Source organism: Stegodyphus dumicola, chromosome 4 (genome assembly GCF_044657685.1).
Source record: "Stegodyphus dumicola isolate Sdum_Otavi_A_Nest chromosome 4, ASM4465768v1".
NCBI classification, from domain to species: Eukaryota; Metazoa; Arthropoda; class Arachnida; order Araneae; family Eresidae; genus Stegodyphus; species Stegodyphus dumicola.
Genome location: NC_140771.1, coordinates 4,888,895 through 4,910,678, shown reverse-complemented (window position 1 = coordinate 4,910,678; position 21,784 = coordinate 4,888,895). Strand labels below are relative to the sequence as shown.

The window sequence follows — 21,784 nt, the reverse complement described above, 5'->3', positions numbered from 1 at the left end:
AAATATGTATAATGACGAGCCAATGACGACAGAAGAGTTCTATGAAATGTTTGGCGAATCTGACCATGAATCGGACGTTGAAGGATTTTGATTTTGTTTATTTACCAAGGTATTTTTTATCGTACATTTACTTTTTTTCTCAGATGATTTTGAATAAATGTAGTACTTAAAAAATGTTTTTCGAAGTTTCTCGATCGATTTCGGAAGTGGGGAACCGACTTATACGCGGGTTTCTTATTTTCTACGAATTTTTTATGTCGAAGTGGGGGGGGGTCGACTTATACGCGAGTATATACGGTAACTGAGTTGCAATCTAACAATCATTTCAAGCGGTTTTTTTTCTAAATATGCCAAAGTTAGAATTTTACAAATCATTATCGAAAGTAAGTTTCTCAAATTTAATATCTCACGCCCAGAAAATCAGTGCTATATTTGCTGCTTCATCTTATATATGTGAACAAGTGTTTTCAAGTATGAACATTAGAAAGAATTATTTCAGAAGGAGACTGACAGCTGAGCATTTAGCCTCGTGTTTCTTAGAATCAGCACTTCGAAACTTAATATAAGGAACTTTTAAAAATGAAATCGCAATTACATTTATCTCATCAACATATTTAAATTGTAATACTTGTATATTATTTTTATAATTTTAGAAAATTTTATCTTGTTTGCCAAACTTTTTGTTTTCGATTTTTGGCCCGCGACCGTAAAAGTTTGCCCATTCCTGGATTAAGGCTTAATGCAGCTTCTGTCAACTAACCAGTAATCGAAATCGACTATATGAAGTTTAGATTAAATAACCATAACTCTGCCTTTCAGGCGGAATGCGAGGCTCTGTATCAAGCCTTAATTTGGATTAACAGATGTGTTGCCTTTCAAAATGCGATTCATATTTACACGGATTGTTTGTCGCTGCTTCAGTCTCTCTCCCGCCCAGACAACGTCAATCACATCATCTTGAAAATCAAAAACTGTTTACAAGCTTTGAACGGCTATTTAGATGTAAACAACACTGGCTCAAAGCTCACGTCTGGCATATTGGAAACGAGAGGGCCAACTGTCTGGCCAAGGAGGCAACCTCCGATATGGATATCCCTTTTATTGAAATTTCATGATCTAAACAGATGGTCATCACACACATGAAGAAATTTTACACTGAATCCTATGGGAAAATTCACCAAAAAATGAAGGATACATAAAAATTGTCAGAATTTCTAACAAAATGGCTATTTTTAACAATACTGATTTAAACCAAATCCTTACTGGCCACGGGAGATTTTCCTATTATTTTAAGAGATTCAACTTACAAAATAATGAACTTTGGGCTTCTTGTAATGCAATTGGAGACGCGAAACATTTTGTTGAGGACTGGCTTATTTTCGCCGATCAGAGGAAGCTTTACAAAATTGATAATGCTATATATAATGATGTGGCCTCATGGTCACGAAGGTCTGAGTGTATCCCCAATGTATTACAACCAGTGATCGAGGGTCGAAAATTTGACAAATTATGGCAAATTATGGCCAATTATGGCAAATTATGACAAATTATGGTCATTCAGCTGTTTTCCTATCTTACATTTGAGTTTGAGACCGCTGAAATACTAGAAATTCACTTGTGCTGTAAGTAATAAATTATTGATGTTTAAATTCCATTTAAAGCTTTCAATCTTGTAAAACTAGACTTAAAAAACGAAAACTAAGAAATCGTAGCGAATCAGATATCCCGCTTGTAAACACTGTATTCTCGACCAATTTTGTTTTTCACCACTGTGAATGTCACTTCAAAAAAAATTGTCTTCTATGCTATCAGCAAAGGCTCACATTATGTCTGCAGTCAATTAGTCCATTGTACTTCTGGAGATATTTCTCTTCTCGCTTGGCATCGTAAGTAGTGTAAGTAGTGTCAAGGTCTTTGAAAATGGATGACATTCACGCCAGAGGGTCGCGACCCAGCCAAGAGATTGTAATCTGGTTAAATGAGAGTTGCCTCGACTAATTATCCCAAAATGCTAGAGGGTTCGTTGCTATTTTTTTTTTTTTTTTTTTTTCAATTAGCTACGGTGTAAATAATTGCCTCTCGTGTCTGCATCTTTCCTCTAATTAAGAAAAGGGTTGATGTTATCTCAGTAGTCCCCGCTCCCTCATAATTTATACTTTGTTTACGTATAATGTGTTTTTCTGAAACGTATTTATTTGGCACGATACAAGAATTTTTTTTTAAGAAAGGAGATGGATTTTTAGAAAGGTGTAATTCTACAAGCTCTTAGAAAAAAAGTGAAAGAAATATCATCTTTCGAAAGGCGGTTTGCAATTATATGTACGTTGTAACAATATGTATACATCGTTTTCTGAACGATACAATGTGTGTATCGTGTCAGAACACGCAAATTAACTAACTAATGACAGAGATATCAATTGGCGGCCTCTATATCTGTGGTGCCCAACCTTGTGCTCGCCAGCCCGATTAGGTACTATGACAAAAAATTATTTTAAAAATAACCATTCATTTATATTTCCTAATTGTTAAAATATGGTAAGCATTTATAATCATAAGAGATATCTTGTAAGACGTTATAAAATAATTGATTGCTGACTGATGAACTTGATAGCGAACATGGAATCTTATTGCTTCATTCCGATGTTGAAAGAAAAAAAAACAAATTTCACCCATTTTCAGAATTTATCAAGCCCTATTAATAACTACAAGGCAACTGAAACAGAGAAATACTCGGAAAACCTAAATGCACTGAAAAATAATTTTGAACTCCACTTCTCTGATTTCCATAAAGTTCAACCAATATTATTATTCATCGCAAAACCATTTGCCGAAATTAATATTTCGGAATGAAGCAGATGTATCACATAAGATTTTTTTTGGAAATATGTTTAATAAAAATGTTGTTGTTTTGGAAATGTGCTAGCGATAGGCCAAAGGTTGGGCACTACTGCTCTCTATGATGTATTTTTCCTTTCTGTTGCTTCTTTAAAGCTTTTGTTGAAATTTGTATAAAAATTGGCTATTTTTACTTCCCTGTATTTTACTTCCTTTAAAAGGAAGTTTCAAAATTCTTTTTAAAGAAAAAGCGTTAAAGAAATGAATAAATGAAGAAAAACATAAATCAAGAAGATGAAGAAAAACATAAATCATAAAATTTTGATTAAGAATAATTAAATAAATAATTATGAATTATAATTTATAAATATTAATTTTTAGAGTCCTATTAAATTCAGCATTTCTGTCCAAAAGTCTTTTTGTTTAAGAGTTTTCCTAATCATATCTCTTCAGGGAAGATTCTTGTTATCACAGAGTATCACATATAAAAACTTTTACATAATTCATTAGTTATAATTAAATGTAAGACACCTAAATATTTATGATACTAATTTTCATATTGATAAATTATATTTTACTATAATAAATACAAAGGGGTAACATTTTCAGAAATCATAATACCACTTTTTACTATCTTTCATTTGCAATTTCTGATTTTACAAAATGGGAAGGCTCCGTAGTACCTCTAAACAAACATTTCCATCAATAAGGCTATCATCTTGAGCTAACCAGTGTGTTTTGTCTTAGGTTCACAGGGGTGTTAAGACATTTACTTGAAAAGGCCTCTGTTCCTTGCATGAGGTAACTGGCTTTTGTGAACTGCACTATGTAAGAAAGAAGGAGCAGACAGACTGTAGTCCAGCTGAACCAAAGCATAGAAAGCAAGTGCGTTTAGAAGGAAAATTAATTTACTCTGCTAATTTGATCTTTTACATATTCTTTATTTTTCTTACATGCATATTTATCAGTTTATATATATATTGGTAAATTCCGCATTTTCCCCTTTAAATGGGATTGAGTTATGTCGGTCATATATTCCGGTTTAGGTTTTTATGCCTTTAGTTAATCTGTTTGCAATACTTTTAGAGTTATCAACAATTTAAACAAGTGCTGTTAAGCCTAACGACTCCGCCATCTGTTTACATTTAAAATTCTTAATAGAATAGTTTGTGCACCAACTCCAGTGTCTTTTTGCCGAGTGGGACCAAATGTAAACTTTCAGTTTTGTGCGCGAAAAAAATCTGTCTTCTTGCGCGATGGTGGTATTGCTCGTTTTTGCGTAGAAACTTTAATTTTAATTACAAAATTGTTTTTTTAATTGTTTTATGTTTTTCTATATTTTACAGTTTTTAAATGACGATGTTTTGAGTTTTTATGTATTTTTGCCTTGCCGCGAAGGGAGAACTGAATTAGTTCAATGAAAAATATATCTCTAATGGAATTCAAGGAAATAAATTTAAATGAAATGCAGCAAAAAATGTGTTTAATTTAATAGGCCATACAAGGAAGTCGTATGTATCTACATCTGATATTTATTTTCAGTTATCCATTGATGATTTTTGCGCATTTAAAAAATTCGATTTTCTTTTTAGATTCTAGAATTCAGTTTATGATATTCATTTCAAGAGAAATCATTGCGAATTTAAGAAGGAATAAAAATTGAATCATGTAAGGGCGGAAATCAAATATTTATTTCCTTTATATATACTGTAAAACTCTCAGTTATAGCGTATTGTTCTGTGCTAGTTATAGTTAAACGAAGTTAAGTGTTAATTTATTTACTTATTTTTAATTTTTTATTCATTTGAATAATATAAAAAGACAATACACTATTGCCTTTATTTCATAACAAAATTATTAAAATAATTTAGGAGGATTAAATTGCGTCGGAGCCTACTGGAGTACTTCTTAGTTTTGGGGATAAATCATAATTCTAGTCGGAGCGCATCTTTTTTGTAACCGAACAACAATTTCAGTAGAAATTTGATCTCGAAAATTTTATTTTTTGCAATAAAATTATATTACAAATCGCTTAGTAAATTTTAATTTATCTCTTTACATTTTATTTAATTTTAATTTTTTAATTACGTTCATCTTTAATTCGGGAACGAGAAGTGAATCAAGAGCGGTTAGCAAGGATAGAGTGGAGAGCGGAGCGAATCAAACTAGCAGTGGGATCAGGAACGGTTAATGTGGTGGGAAGCGAAAAACGAATCGAAGGTGTAGTGGGATCGGAAGATTCGACTCAATCAAGTGCTAACTCCTGAATCTGATTTTTTCTCCCTCCTGTTGTAGTTTTCGGATTCCCTAAAACGTTCTTTTTGCATAGAGCAATAAAATTTCTAGAATAATAATAAAAAAATATCAGAAAGGATATGTATGATAAAAATTAAACTCATTTTGAACATTTGAGAATAAACATTATTTTCTTCCCTAAAATGGAAATCGAACTTTCCTGGCACGCTTCTAAGCGAGAGCTTTCGGTGATAAATTCTAAAAGTGCTCTCCCCTTTTTCGCGAATCGAGGGTTCGCTCTCTCTCATCAGTGAATCAGTTCGTGAACGAATGGCGCATCTCTGTTTCTGGCATGTATCCTACAAGAGCTCTGCTTGAACTGTAAGAGAGCCGCCACTTCGTTTTCCGGAATCAAAATTCATTCGCTGAGTAGCGTGAATCAGTTCTTTGAATCATTTCCGGAGCGAATCGCCCAACCCTTGTTGACTGACAGAATAGTCAAAAATTACTCATCACTTCGGTTCCTGCGAGCAGTTTTCTTCTATTATTAACCATACTTCATCGGCGAGCTGCAGCGGAAGATGCGCTAATGCTGTGCACGTTCTTCCAAAATTATTCCAAAATTGAATATTAATCGCATTTTTAACCCGAAAGGAGCTATTAGTCTCGAACCTGAGTTTCTTCGAATAATTTTCCTTATCAGTTTTTCAAATTAACAGGTGACACGACGACAATTAATCCTAGAGGGGAAAAATGATGTTCTGAATTGGTACTGGTCCCTAGGCTGCCAGATTATACCGGAAACTATTGTCAAAATATCACGTGATCAGAAGCTTCGTATAGCTCTTAAAGCAACCAATTGAATTTCCCCCCCCCCACTCTATTATATACGGGAGACTAAAATGGTAAAAGAAAGAACAGTTAGTAGGAGAGAGTACAAGAACAGAGACCAACTGTGCCGTTATCATATAAAATTTTTAAAATGGGGGGAAGCCCCTTTTGGGACGACATTCAAATCTGAACCTTTTCAGATTTTTATTTTTACTTTTGTTTTGTTCTATTTTTTTTTTCTCAAATTATAAATTCATTTTTGTTCAGATATTTATAATTTTGCCATATATGCAAATTGAATTAAAAAAAACTGCCCACATGATATTGCAAGTTCTATATAATCTGTCTTTTAATTACATATTTTTTAACAAAATAATTTTCAAGAATAGCATTGTCTTCTTGAAAACGTATTTCCGTAAACGTTTTGTTAAAAAAAAAAAAAAAAAAAAAAGTGGAATAGCAGGTTTATATTAGTCTCATTTCTCGTGTTAAATCCTGGTTCACGTTAATTTATATATTTGTTGAAAGAAATAGTAAATGTTGTCGGTATACATCAAAGATTTTTTTGTTCTCTGCTACTTCTTTCTCATGTCAAAAGAGCAAAAAAAAAAATTTGAAAATAAAGCTTGCTGAGTTTTTTGAAGCCTTCTAATCATAAATGAATAATTTAAGGACTCTTCTATGATTTTACTCTTGAATTAGCTTGTCTGCATTCATGCTGAGAAAGCAAAAGCTTGGAAAAGTAGAAAAAACAAAACCTTCACCTGAAAAGAAGTATTCTGAATGTCTTTGTCTAATTTCTTTTTGCTTGCTTCCCTCTCTGTCTGTAAGCTTTCTGTAAATGAATAAATAAATAACGAAAACTGAAGGCAGTAACACCCCCTTCCCCAAAAAACACGTCGCATCATTTTCGTATAGCATCGTAACAACAAAAGCCTATCGACTGCACGCCGTGAGCTTTTATTATACCCGTAAAAGGATATAAATAAAAGCTCACGACTGTAACTTTAACGGTGATTATTTTTAATTTGCCACGATAGAAATCTCAATGAAATCATCGATCAGGCAGGTGTGATTCGACGACTGATGCAAACAGATAGCTGGTAGAGCAGATATACCGTGATACTTGATAAATAACGAGAAATCTGTTAATGATTTTTAAATTAAATCTGCTTCTTTTTGTAGATGTGTTTATAGTCCAATTTGATGTTTTTTTTTTTTTTTTTTTTTTTTTTTTGCATTTTACGGTTTTAACTAAAATTCTAAAGTTGTCTTAAGTTTTTTGCATCATTAAAGAGATGTAAGCAGAGGAAAAGTGGTGCATGTGATAAAAATAAATCGCTGATGATAGCTAAATCTAAATTTCGTATCTATTTTAAAAAATGTCTTAGAACGTGAAATGCGAGATCGAGGATGTAGTTAAATTTTTCGGAAGCTTTGATTTATAATAAGTTATTGTATGATTAAGCAGCTTTTCTATCTCTTTCTTTCAACTCACACTTTCTTGCCAAAATGCAAATCGACTAGCGCGCGTGCATTCAAATAACTGGAAAGAAGTCAATATTTAAAGGAAGGTTTCGGAAGGTGAAGTTGGAAGGCATTCTTCTCCATTGGCAGATAGTCTTCGAGTGCTTTGTCATTAAATATGTAAACCAAACAAAACCATAAAATGTTGGCGTAATCTTTCACCGAATGGATACTGTTCAAAACAGGCATTGCATGCCATCCATATTTTTATAAGTGCTATTAGATTTTCTTTAACAGGTAAACTGACTGACTTATCTTTTTATATAAAAGATATCACTAAAGTAGCAAGTTGAAAAGTAAAACTTCTGTAGATTCAACATATTTACTTTTAAGCAATATGAATACTTAACATTAAACGACGAAGATGATGGAGATAGACGTATAGTTGGTTTACCATAAGAAAATACAGCGTTTCACCGTAATCTCCCTCATTATTTAGTTGAGAGTTTACGCCGGGCATATTTTATGTGACAGATGAACGCTTTGTGAGTCGGTAACATAAATCGTAACATCAAAGCATCGGAGATTTATTAGCGAAGGATGTAACGAAGTAGCTCAACCGATTAAAATAATTAATTACATGGCCATGAAAATCTTAATAAAGGAATAATTTAAAAAAAAAATTGAAAGCTTTCAGATTATTACGCGCGTTTTTTTCCATTCCCAGACACATACACATTTCAAGGGCATTTGGGCTAACGCCACATTGGGCTAAAAGTATTTAGAAATAACTTATCTTTAGAATTTCGAATAGACAGTCTCGCGCGCTGGAGATGAAAATGTTTTTATTCCGGACAGTGTTGCCACTGCTCGCTTTGAAATTGTTTTCTCAATCAAAAATTCGTTAAAGTTTTACAAAATATAAAATAGACATTAAAACAAATTCCAGAATGCAAATTTGGTCTTTCAGGTATCCATGTTCCGGTGAAGGACTACGTTATTCAAAATTTGATGACTCTAGATACATCGTTGTTTTTTCGCAATGCGAGAAACATACATACATTCATGTAGCTTTTTCATTATTTAGTTTCTTTAAATATAATACAGGGTGATAATATTTGGTGGCAACAATTTGAAAAGTGATTCGACGTAAAATGCCGCTTTGAGCTTAATAGCCCTTCTGGGCTAACGCCCATTTCGGCTAATTATTTTCGTTGTTACTTCACGAACATTTTTTTTCAGTTGATATTATTGTAGGAATAATTCATAAATTAACGTGTCTTCCGCACTGAAATTATTCTAGTATAAATAGATTGGAAATGCATATAGAGTAAAGTGACCACACGTCCCGATTTTGGCGGGACAGTCCCGCGTTCCGCCGATTTTTAAAAATGTCCTGCTTTTTAGAAAACATCTGCATTTCTTATTTTAAATGTACTGTAAAAATATATTACCTATTATTTATTAATTATTATATGAAATAAAAAAATACATAAATAAAAAACATATAAAATGCATACAGAGTAAATTAAATTGGGCGATGTAACGAGTTAGATTCACTCGGTGGTGTTCGATCATTAACATTACGTCTCATCAAGGAATATGTATGAACGGAGGAAGAGCTAGCATTAGCTGAAGGGCTATTTGCTTTCCACACCCTAAACCACAATCAGAAGTTTCAGATCAATTGATTGTATGTCGCAAATGATCAAAACTTTGTCCGAGGAAAAACCGAAGCAATTATTTGTAATGTTTTTTCACTATATTCGTTTTCACAACTGCAGAAAGAAATAAATTAAATGCACACTTATATCCATATATTATGATGCTTCCAACCACAAAGATTTAATATTATTTCCCACAACTGGAAAATTAGGCTTAACTTTTTGATCCAGAAATAGGAATTAAAATTAGAATATTAGATTTTGTTTCATTGCCCGGGGGGAAACTTCACAAATAATTTTTCATTCAATAAGTACTATTTTAAAAAGTAATAATTTTAACAATAAAATTATTGCCTATTGTGAGGATAACACTAATGCAAATTTTGGTGGAAAAGCTAGAAGAAGCATCAATAACGTTTTTACGAAACTTAGCGAACATTTGAACCAATAAATTATTCGGGTAGGTTGTGCAGCGCACATTCTACACAGTACTATTCAAACAGCATCTGACTTACTTCCTGTGGATCTTGAAAATATTAATGCGAGAATTTATTCGTATTTTTATATTACAACACTGTGCGTGTTGAAAGTTTGAAGGATTTTTGTGAAAGCGCAGAAATCGAATATAAAAGAATTATTGGTTACAGCAAAACACGATGGCTAGCTCTTTTACCAGCTGCAGAAAATATTTTTAAAATATGCGAACCATTAAAATCATACTTTTTATTAGATAAATGTCCAAGAATATTGCAGCTCTTTATTGAAAATGACACATCACAAATTTGGCATCAGTTCCACCACAATCAAGCTACATTATTTCACAATGCTGTAATAAAATAATTGAAGGGGACAAAATTTCAATTACGGAAGTGTCAAATGAAATCAATAATTTAAAAACAAAATTGCGAGAACGAATTGATAACGATTACGTTCCTTTAGTTATTCGAAAGGACATCACTAGGTTGGAAGAACAAGTTGCCATTAAACGACCTTGTTTTCTGAAAGAAGTCAGAATTTTTTATAATAACTGCTTGGAATGTCTTGAAGAACGGACAGTTCAATTCGAGGACATTCAAAATTTTCATTGAGGGATATTTAAAAAGGAGATTTTATGGGAAAATGTGGAAAAATCTTTTTTAATATATTAGTAACCACTTTCCGAAAAATAATATTTGCGAAAATGATCGTTTTGATGAGGTGTCATTTTTAAAAATATGCGTTACTTAAGAAAAAATTAAATGTTCGTTGTCTCCAAATGTGGAAACAGACAAAAAATGGACGGAGTTATTCCTTCATTTTTACAGAATAATATTCCTTATGAAAATATTTTGAAAATTGTAGAACATGCGCTCTCCTTTCCAGGAACAAATGCAGCAATAGAACGTTTTTTTTTTTCTAGTATCAATAAAATATGTACAAGTGAAAAAACGCAGTTGAACATTTAAACTTTAAAATATGTTAAGACACAATAACACGCCGAACAAATACTAATTCAGAAGTCAAACAACAAAATTCCGCGTTATATTTTCAAATTTTCACAGGACTAGTTTCGATGGTTTCACCGAACCACCATCGTCAACTGCAAAAAGCAGACCAATATGGCTTTTTCAGCTGACGATGGTGGTCCGGTAAAACCATCGAAACTAGTCCTGTGAAAATTTGAAAATATAACGCTGATTTTTATTGTTTGACTTCTGAATTAGTGTTTAAAATATGTATCAAGCGTAAAATATAATTCGACCAATTCATGTGAGAAATTTTACGGCATTTCAATAAATGATCCGAATCTATTGCAAAATATTTACTTGGATAAAAAATATGACTGTGAAAGAAAACCATAATTCTTTTTAATAAAATTTTAAATTGATTAAAAAACATAATATTCAAATTATAGATTTTACAAATATTTTTATAGTTGCCAATAGTTAATAGTTAATAATAAATATATTTTTGTATATTTATAGAAAAGTAAATGAATGTATACAATAAAATACATTTTTTTGAATTATTGGTCTGCTTTCATAACTAAATTACAATTCTCATTTCATTCCGTTTGTCCCGCTTTGTCTCTATGAAAATTTGGTCACTTTAATATAGAGGCAAGAAGTAAAAATAAAAGTAAAAATAGTTTTTTGTTCGCAAAGTGAGCCCCAGAATTTGATTTTGAGAATTAAATTTGTGATCGGAGTATGCTTAAGCGCTTTGAGAGAATAAAACCTCCAAGTTTCTTATTAAGTGGCCTTTCTTCCAAGAAAATTATCCTATTAAAGAGTTAAAAGAAGATAGTTTTTCTACTATCTGATGCTTATATTTTATTTAATGCGATGCAAAATATCTCTTGTTGCGAAGTCAGAATTTTTCTTTCTCATGAAGACAAGTAAACATTTAACTGTTTGAATCTTGTATTTTTATTATAAGATATGATTTAAAAATTGTCCTGTTTTGAAACTAGACCTTTGAAGCTTTTTCTTTTTCACCAAAAAAAGTTACTTAATACCGTTTTTAAACTACTAATGACTCAAAGATATTTTAATTACGCCTTTTTATAAAGGCTTCAAGCACTTTTAAGAAGCCGTAAGATGAATTATGCTGAGACAGATTTTCAGCAAAGGAATATAAAAAAGCAAAATTATATGGGGATAGATGCAAAACCAAGAAAATGATTACTACTTAAGTATTTAAAGATCGTATTACACTAATTACTAAAAGAGCCCGTTATTACTCAATGAAAGGAAAGAAAATATTTATGTGATGACGAAAATAAAAGATTAAATATATAAAAATTACCGGTTAGTTAATAATAAGCTCCGCTTAATGCAGTTTCTGTAAGTATCGAACGACCTATTTGTAAAGAAATTAGGTTATTTCCAAGCAGATAAAAAATGTGCAGTGCCCTCGCCGGGACTCGAATCACGGAACTCTCGAATACGCGCCGAGTGTGCTGACCATTACACCACGAAGGCATGCTAAGAAGGCGGGAGAAATACCTTATACATTAATGGCCGCGAGAATAAGACGCCTGAACACTGATAGTTTGACCCCGGGTTCGAATTCAAGCAAACGGAGGGGGGCTGCTTGGACATTTCCTTGTTTTTCTTCATTGCAATATGAATAGAAACCACCTTCGTTAAAATGGCTTCTATGAAGTTATTATGTGTTTTGGTGGCACTCCAGCGGCCGAGCGGCAAAATCGCTGAACACTGGTAGTTCCGATCTGGGTTCGATTCCAAGCAAACGGGCTGGCTGCATGGGCGTTTTCGTTGTTTTTCCCCGTGTGTAACGTGTATACGAGCCAGTTTCCCGTAAATAGCCCTCCCCGAAGGTATCTCTCCTCTCAGGCAGATAGCCCTAGTGTGCTTTGCTGTAATTAAGTAAACCAAGTGTTTTGCCATATTTGATTAACAACATTAAACACCAGTAAAATCTACCATCATATCTAGTATCGAAAGCTGGAGAAAACTAAACCCAAGTTTCTTAACATTTCATGCAAGGGAGACTTGAGTTCAGACTCCACTTCACTGTATGAATGATCTTTTTGTTTTAAATTGTTAAAGAAATCGATTGTAAACAAAATATTCTTATATAGCAAAGCGTAGGAATTGAACCGTATTCAAAATTCCTTTTCTTCGCTTATATGACACATTTCCCCCACCCTTCTGATTCTTTTTCTGTTAATACTATTTTTATTGTGTTTTGCTGAAAAGCATAAAAGAAGGAACTTTAAATTTATATTTAAGAATTTATTAGGAATTTTGGTATGCTGATATTAATTCGTAAAGTTTTAAATCAATTGGGCCGCCCAGACGGCATAGTGGTTAGGGGAGACTGACGGCGGTACTGAAGGGCCCGGATTCGAATCCCGGAGAAGGTAGGGATGATATTATCTGCCCCTTCATAGGAGGCAAAGGTGGCCCACCTATTGGGTGCCTCCATAATAAAATTACTACCACATCTGGCCTTAGGAGGGGCCGATGCCGGCTTAAGCAAGTGACCGCCATTGGGGGGGGGGAGTTTTAAATCAATTTTAATGAGAGTTTTCGCTCAAGAAAATTCAAAACTGCGAATAAAACAATTCTTATCTGGCAACATTTTTTTAACTTTCATTCGTAGCCCGCAATTTTTTATATCTCTTATTTTTTTCTCATTATGCCATTCGTCTAAAGATACAGCTCGCTGTCGCGCGGCCTGATGTCTGACCTCCATAACTTTGTCCCACCTGAGACTGATATATATCCGCACGGCATCATAAACTTGGGATACGGAGTGTGGCTGTCCTCCGTCTAGCTGTTTGCGATCCTTTTACGAGACGATTGCCGCATTTCTTATCTAGTCTCATCGCCAGCTTTGTGAAATAAATGCCCTTTTTTGCAGAATCTTTCAAAGATGAGGCCCTTCCTCCGCCAAGATGTATGCTTGCGACTGCGACGCGTTGTCATAATTACGTCTGACTGTTACTGCTAGGCGTTGTCTCGAAATAAATTCCAAGCTGCAACACCCAAAGCTTTGTATACTGCAGTAGAAATAATGTGACTCATGAAAGGGAGAGTTCAAGTCAATCCAATTTATCTCGCAAAATACTTTTCGTCTTTAGCTATTTCTGCTGACGAGCATCAGATCACCGCGTTTCGCATGTAGTTAGTTCCTCTGAAGTGAAATCTATGAAATATGCCTTTTTAATCCGGTTGACAGCTTGGTCTTAGACTTTCAGCACGCCCATATTCTTTTAATAACGAATTGAAACCCTCCGTATTTGTAATGATGTGGATTACGTCCTTTAGCTGTAATAAACGTAGATCAGAGCTCTTAATTCCCTCGTTATATAAAATACATATAGATTTAAATGTATACGATAAGGAAAAAAAATATAATTATTTTTCTTGCAGATAAAATGCAAATCATATTCGGCTTATTTTTATGATCGTAGCAGTGAATCAAAAAACGTCATTAATATGCCATTTATGCTAACCACGTTTGCAAAATCTCGTCCTTCGGTCATTTATAGCTAATCATTCATAATTTTTATACATAAATCACTTCGAAGTGTACGTTCATTTTTGGTGTGCTGTAATTAGGGTTAAGTGAACCAACCATCTCTTAAAAATGCGCGATCATCAATCGAATTGAGATAGGTTATTGTTAAACGAAAATGCTTGTAACAGTAGCATTAACAACATATGTTTTTGAATTCCATTCGATTCTTTCCTTTATCTGTCCTTTCTAGTTATCAAAACGTAAAGGCGAAAGAGGCCATCAGCGGCCGGACGTAATGCCGCTGAACGCTGGTAACTCGGTCCGGGGCTTGAATATCGAATAACGGACTGGCTGCATGATGGTTTTCCCCGTATGTAACCTGTACACAAGCCAGGTTCCCTTAGAAAGGCCTCCACGAAGGTTTATCCGCCCCTTTAATACGTAGCGTGTTTTTAAAGTAAGGGCCGTTTTGTTGTATACACTACTACGTGTCGCGCGGGTGGCAACGAGTGCTTGCGTTGTGTTCCGGCGTCCCTTGGAAACAGGACAGGACTAAGTGTGGGAAGCACCAACACATCGCCATTGGCAGAACTGGTGTCGCTCCTTCACACTAACTGTCTTGAGATGAACACCTCCACAGGGCGTACTTACGCCACGCATCGGTGTTCATTGAAACGTTAATCATTAGGGCATAGAGAACTTGTGGTACAGAGCATGGCCGGGAGATACAGTTGCTGATGACAATGACATTGCAATACAATACCATACATTACAGTTGATGGTGAAATTATAAATATATGTACACAAATAAACAAATAGAATTGAATGTTTACAACTGTGGTCATTTGCAGCTGTGTCATTTTCAACTTGTACGGTCTGTTCTGTGTCTTTAAAATGTTCAAGATTATCAAATCACTCGCCACGTTTTTGGTCAGCAAAAAACCTGTGCTTCCTGCTACTGCAGACATTCACTAGCAGATTTGTGAAGTTTACGGAGCTATTGCCGTGAATGGAGGCAAAGTGCGTACGTCAGTCAGACTTCAAAGCTGGCTGCTACAACGTCCATGATGAGTCCCGCTCTCTGGTCGCCCATCTGCGATCACAGACGATGTGGAGGCTTCAGATGAAGCCAGTGGCGTAGCTAGGGTGGGGCAAGGGGGGACATCTGTCTCCGGGCGCAGCCTCTAAGTTCTGCCAAACTGATGCTACGAAAGTTTTTAATGAAATGTTTTCCATTATTGGCACACAGAAAGGGGCGAAATTTTTCAGTTGTCCCCGGGCGCTGGAATCCTAGCTACGCCACTGGATGAAGCAAACGTTCTTGAGAACAGATGCTTCATCATAAGAACTCCTTCAAACGAATTTCCTGAAGTGTCTAGTCTAGGATAAAAAACGGCCGTGGCCTCTTGGTTATCGGAGCAGGTAGCAAGTTTCTATGAAGAAAGTATTCAAAATCTAGTTCTAAGGTATGATAAGTTGTTTAAACTAACTTTCAACTATGTTGAAAAATAAGGAAACATATGTAGAATCTGAAAATAAATTTGGTTTTTGAAAATTTTCTTTCATTTGGTTTTTATTTTCAAACGGCCCTAAAAACACCCCTCGTACTTTCACTGCCGCATCACTCATATTCGGGTGGAGGCAGAAAATTCTGATCAGGCAGCGTCACTCGTATTTGGGTGATGGCAAAATTTCTTATCAGACCGCGTCATCCATATTCGGGTGACAGTTCTTAGGAGATACAGTATATTTCAAAAAGTGATTGTTGATTGCTGAAGAAAAAAATGAAAATGTTCGTTCATTCCATTCACTAAATGATTTGTGCTGTCTTTGGTATCAACTTTTCCTTCTTCCTAAACAACCAATTCTTGTAAAATATAATCAGTAATATGTATACACCACATTTATCACCGGTGCATTTATCAGTATCTCGGCTGTTCTTCATCGTTGCTATTCGAATCATAATCTGGAGATGTAATTTTGTTTATTATCTTTCTGGAAAATCTCGGGTGTTCTTCATCGTTGCTATTCGAATTTTTGTAAACCTCTCAACAAGTTTTTTCTTCACTGCTATGTGATTAATTTAAAAATTGCTCTTTAATTTTTCTTTCAGACAATGAAAAAAGTTGGGGGCAACAAAATTAACACAAAATTTCAACTGGTTATCACTACAGAAAAAATGTATGGGGAAAAAGAAATAGTTTTCGAATCTCACACCCTTTCTTCGTTCTTGAGGAAAGCTTTTAAATTGAATGCATGACCCAAAATATTTCGCTCTAGACATTCTAAACTCTGATCAGGCAGCGTCACTCGTATTTGGGTGATAGCAAAAAATTGAGTAAGGAAACAATTGAGGCATGGTAGCAGCGCTCGTGGCTAAAGGGCATTTTCTTACAAACTCGCGTGGCACTCAATGTGTTAAGCGGATAGCCCTCGAGTGCTTTGCCATAACGAACCAAACCAAACTAAGGTGGAAGTATCAAATTCTTACTCAGGTTACAAGTTTTATCCAGTTTATCCAGAGGGAATCTTAATGGACTTTTCTGTTTAAAAGTAAAAGTTAGGAATATTTTAGGCGTAAAATGTGAATAAAAATGAATTTCTTTGAATTTATTTAATCTTTGCAACAGACGACAGAAAAAGTCAATACTAGTTAAAATGACATCTGAAAATGCCCTTATGAATGAGTCTTAACTTGGCAGATCCGAATGTGATTCTTGCGCTATTAGGATGGACAGTTACAGCTTGTTTGTAGCTATTTTTCTCTCTTACTGGAAGAAATTTGCTGAAAGACAAAATGATGTTCCTGGATAATCTGCTCAGCAATCCAAGTAATGTTTAAAGCGTAATGCGTTTAAGTAGACAGAAGAGGAATGCGTTTTCGTTCACGACATCAGCAAGTTTGGGTCTAAAGCCTAGAAAGAAAACATTAATTCTCGCCGTAAAACTTCCAACGCATCTCCTTACTTTCGGAAAGAGGGTGTATGGGAGCTTCTTATTGTGAAAAGCGTAATTAATATAAAAGTCGACCTCAGTATTCTCTCAGATATACCATAAAATATAAAGAGAGAAGGGAAGCCATTAGTATTAGTCTGGATGAATATCTTAAGAGATAAAGCAGCCTTTGTATTAATAAAATAGTGTAAAAAAATCTGGCTGTTCTTGCCAGCTCGAATCTGCCTGGTTATTAGGCCTAAACAGAAATAGAATTTCTTCTGTCAGAGCAGCAGTATATAAACTGCAGCTGTGGACCAGGGCCGGCCCTAGCCTTTTTGCCCACAAAGCTATATCTGAATCGCACCTGCTGTGGCACCAGTTCTGGGTGGGTCAGTAAAGGACACTTTGTCTGAAACTTGACAGTGTTTCTCGAAATTTATGACGTATTTCCCCCCCTTTCTCTCTCTCTTTTTTCAAGCTGAAATTTTCTGAAGTTCCTGACATCTTAAATTCTTAGCTCAACGTTTTTGATGTTATTCTCTAACGATTTGACCCCAGTGGGCACCTAATGAATGTTATTAATACAGTTCATTGTAGCATTGTTTCCCAGTATTATATCTATATATATTATTTTGTTGTTGTTGCGTTGATGATTTTCTTTTTTTTATTTATGTATATCAAAATGGATAATCAAACTTAATTTGTGAATCTCAAATTGTGTGGAAATTGTATTGTTATCTCATTATGTTCTAAAGCATTATTTCTTAATAAATACTAGATTCGGGATGTCAACAAATGGGATTGCACGATATATCATAGTAAGTAAACTATAATATCATAGTAAGATCGACGGTTCCCAACCTTTTAAGAGCCGTTCCCACTGGGGTTTATCTGAGCTAACGGAGACAACTGACGTAGCCGACTCATCTCCAAAACCAGTTTTTTTCCCATAGGACAGCAAGTTGAAAAATCTGAACTGCAAGCACAACGGAAGCATGCTAGTCCAAAGAATATGTATTGTTAAGAAGGAAAATTTCGCAGCACCAGAAGTGGGCTCCCTTCGAACGAAAAGGGAAACAACTGTGCATGCGTGAAATATCTGTCGCCAAAAAGCGCCAAAGCTCGAAGCTGATGACGAATTTCGAACAGGTTCTACTCTCACGTTTATCAAGAGTTTGAAGCTGTGTGTGTAATGATGCAAGTTCAACAGCCAGTAAAAGTGGAACTTCACCTAATTTTCTTGTTCATATTGACCAGTGTTTCTCAATTTCCTGTACACATCGCGGAGGAGGAAAATCTCGGCCAGGTTCGGTACATCACAGGGGGGGGGATTCTCGCCAACAGGTTCCGTCGCCAAATCCCTTGGCGAATTTTCCCTCTTCTTTCTAGCGGAGTAGAAGACAAACTGGTTTACAATTACGTCTTTCTTTCTTTCTTTATATACGCGTTCTTCACTCCGTTAGCCCAGATAAACCCCAGTGGGAACGGCCCTATAAACCTCCAGTAAGAACGGCCCTTTATATCCCATGTTTCCTTTTCACTGTTGCCAGACAATCATTTCCCTCTTCTCTGCCAAACTCGAAAAATATATATGCATTTATTTAAATTTATATTTTGTCAATATATTACGTGTGTAACATGTATATGAGCCAGTTTCCCGTACAAAATCCTCGCCGTAGGTATCCCACCCCTTAGGCAGATAGCTCCAGTGTGTTTTGCCATAATCAAGTAAACCAAACCAAACCAATCCAATCGTGTAATTTACGAATGACTAGAAAATTAATCCTGAGAAATTTCTTTTTCAGACTCGTCATCAGAAGCGACACACACATCATAAGTTCCCGGATGATCACATCACCGTAGGATTTCATTCCAGCGAAAATGAGCATGGTCCATGGGAAAAGTGGAGCGAAAGTAGCGAGTGTTCGAGAACATGCGGTGGAGGCGTGGCATTTCAGACAAGAACATGCCGTGACGCGAAGTAATACTTGAATTCTGCTGCTATTTCTGATATTTGTATACAATATTTTCAAACTGACATTTAAAAAAATATTTTTTGCTAAAATTAAAAATGCTTGCTCTATCCATGAACATTATATTGCTCATTTTAATTTCATTTTAATTTTCTTAACATGTATAAACAAATACTGCTTCTCGGTGTTAAAAAGAAATAAATACCTTTATTATAATTTAATTTTCTCGTCTTATTTGTTAAATGACAGAATCGGAGCCGAATGATTGATAAAACTTCAGCTCCATCAATGAGAGACTTTGTAGGTATGAATATGTTTTCCCTGCAATTTAAGAATCTGCTGCTAAAAAGACTTTTTTCAGGAACTGTGAAAAGACGCACGTAAAGAAGGAGAACCTCGTTACAATAGCAGTCCCAGGTGACTGAACCTCCTTGGAAGATATGAAGGTCGTTACGGCTACCAAGCATTATGTCTCCCCAAACAAGAATTCCGCGACCTCCAAACCGGTCTCTTTTGATGATGTTGCGTGCTCCCCGTTCCCTCCAGATGTGTATGCATCTAGTATCGCAACTCAGACAAAATATGCTCTGATCCATAAAGAGTTCTTGACGCCATTAATTATCTGTCCAATTCTGGTGTTCCCTGCACCACAGAACACCTTCTCCGATAAGCAGGCGTTAATAGTCACCGAACAGGCCGTCGTGCAAACAGACCACCATTGTGCAGCCTCCTGACCATGGTAAAACGCAAAAGCGGTCATCCAATCGCCTGTTCCACGTGTCTTAAGATTTCTTTCGCTGTTTGGTGACTGTTCCTTCTTGCCTATAGCACAATATACCGGTCTTCTGCTGCTGTGGTTGCTTGTGGACGACCACTGCTGAACCGTCAGACAGCTGTTCCTGTAATTTGAAATGCTCTCCAAAGTCGTGAAACAATGCTGTGAGCAATCTGGAACTCCACAGTCACACTTTTCACACTTCGAACTTCCTCAGGCTTTCCAGTGATTCCACCTCGGGTACAAGCATCAAATTGTCGTCTAACAGATTCATTGTTTGACATTTCACATTTGATGTAGCAAACTCTACGTCTTTCAAACTGATATATGCCATGCAAAAGCTTCCCCCAAATCCTGAACTCCTACCTCCAGCAATCTTTGTACCCCTCCTACGCTCCCCCAGTACGTCTAGTTGCATATATGAGCATGCGCTAATGTACCTGACCCTAGCCGATCTCCTGATTAGTCTTTCAGTCCGCTTTGTCTCTTCGTTCCACTGATAAGTTAATTTTTTAACTTCGTCCTTAATTTTTGCACACCAGTGTATTTTTCCTGATTTTTATTCTGCCGGGCTAAGTTGCAGTTGGTAATAAAAGCAACTTTAAAGCATTCGCTAAAACGTTAGCATTAGATCGCTTTTCGGCCTGAAGCTTTTGCGGTTTATCCTTGCAGTTCTGCAGCTGGCTTTAAAGCTTTGTAGATGGAGTCTCGTTGGTTCTCTTCAGAAATTATTTCATATTACATTTTATGCACAGTCTATATTGATTTCTTATGCTATGGCGAGAATTTGATAATAGAAGGAGGTGAAAGGGGCGAAATATTATTTACAGAAGGGCGAGCTGGGAGTATATCACAGACAGTTCCAGGGCGCTCACAGATTGAACCAGTTCAAGAAATAAGCACTTCTGGAAGCTTCAGTGCATCCTTAGGAAGGGCAGCTTTCCCTCAGTTTAAGTAAACAAACAGCTCAATTACCCACCTACTGGGGGGGGGAATTGCAGAAAAACCATTAGGCCAGTAAACAGAGACGTAACATAAGACATAGAAACATCAGAAGGTTGAAAAATGTCGTGGGAAAGGAAAGGATAATTGATGCAAAAATTCATAGACGTGGATATACGACCTTATCCTATGACATTGACGAGAAGTCGCGACAGATTCCAAGTAAACTATATATTGTAAAAATGAGTAGCGGGAGGCCGATGTATAGTAGCTTTACATTCTGCCATTTTTGAGTTTTCACTATTTTATCGACTTAACTGTTTTTTTCTGTAGATGAAAAAATATGCAGGAATAATATTCAAATTAAATGCGAGAGACATTCCAATCTTCGAATCCCATATATCTTAGAAAAGATTCATGATTTAAAAACTGGAATATTTTTGCTCATTTTATCTTTAGAGTCCCAACCTAAAATGTCGTTAAATGTTTTAACTCAAAGCTTTGAAAAAGTAAATTTTATTGGCCTTCAATGAAAGCATTCATTAAAAAAAAAAAACGGACTGCTGTTTATTGCCCTTTTAAGTCTTTGAAGGGTGGTGGTTACTGTAGGTTAACTGTATTGAACGTCTCACTCACTCAATAAACAATATATGAAGGATAAACCAATAAAAAGAGGCTATAAAATATAGAATTTGTGTGATCAGTCTTCTTACAACTTAAAGTTCCAAGTTTATTGCGGAAAATCTGAATCCAAAGTGGAAATGTGTCTTGGAGCAAGAGTTGTGTTAGACTTGACTCCAGAGCTAAGCGGAAGGAATCACATTGTCTACATGGACAACTTTTTCTCTCCTATCGAATTGCTCATTTTGCTGAAAGGACAGGATATATACGCAGTGTCAACTGTAAATCCAAGCAGAAAGAAGATGCCAAAACTAAAGAAGGAAAAATCCCTACAACAAGGAGAGTTTGATGCTTATGCTTTTAGTGAAGAGATAGATATCTGTGTACGGGTGGAAAGATAAGAGAGGGGTAAACCTAATGTTATATTCTGGGCAAACTTTACTACCTAGATAAAAAGATGACACTCGAAGTAGACAGACATGGGCGAATTGAATGTACTTTTTATTGGTGAATACGAACTAATTATCAAAAAC

At 35.4% G+C, this 21,784-nt stretch overlaps 1 protein-coding gene across 2 annotated transcripts in view; it reads left to right on the top strand.

The window, feature by feature from the left end:
- LOC118188907 (papilin-like) overlaps positions 1 to 21,784 on the top strand; it is a 345,995-nt gene that overhangs the window by 224,985 nt on the left and 99,226 nt on the right. For both annotated transcript variants that reach the window (XM_035359431.2, XM_035359432.2), the window contains one exon: positions 18,746 to 18,921. In XM_035359431.2, coding sequence (XP_035215322.2) covers positions 18,746 to 18,921 — 176 coding nt within the window. The remainder of the gene's footprint in view (positions 1 to 18,745; positions 18,922 to 21,784) is intronic.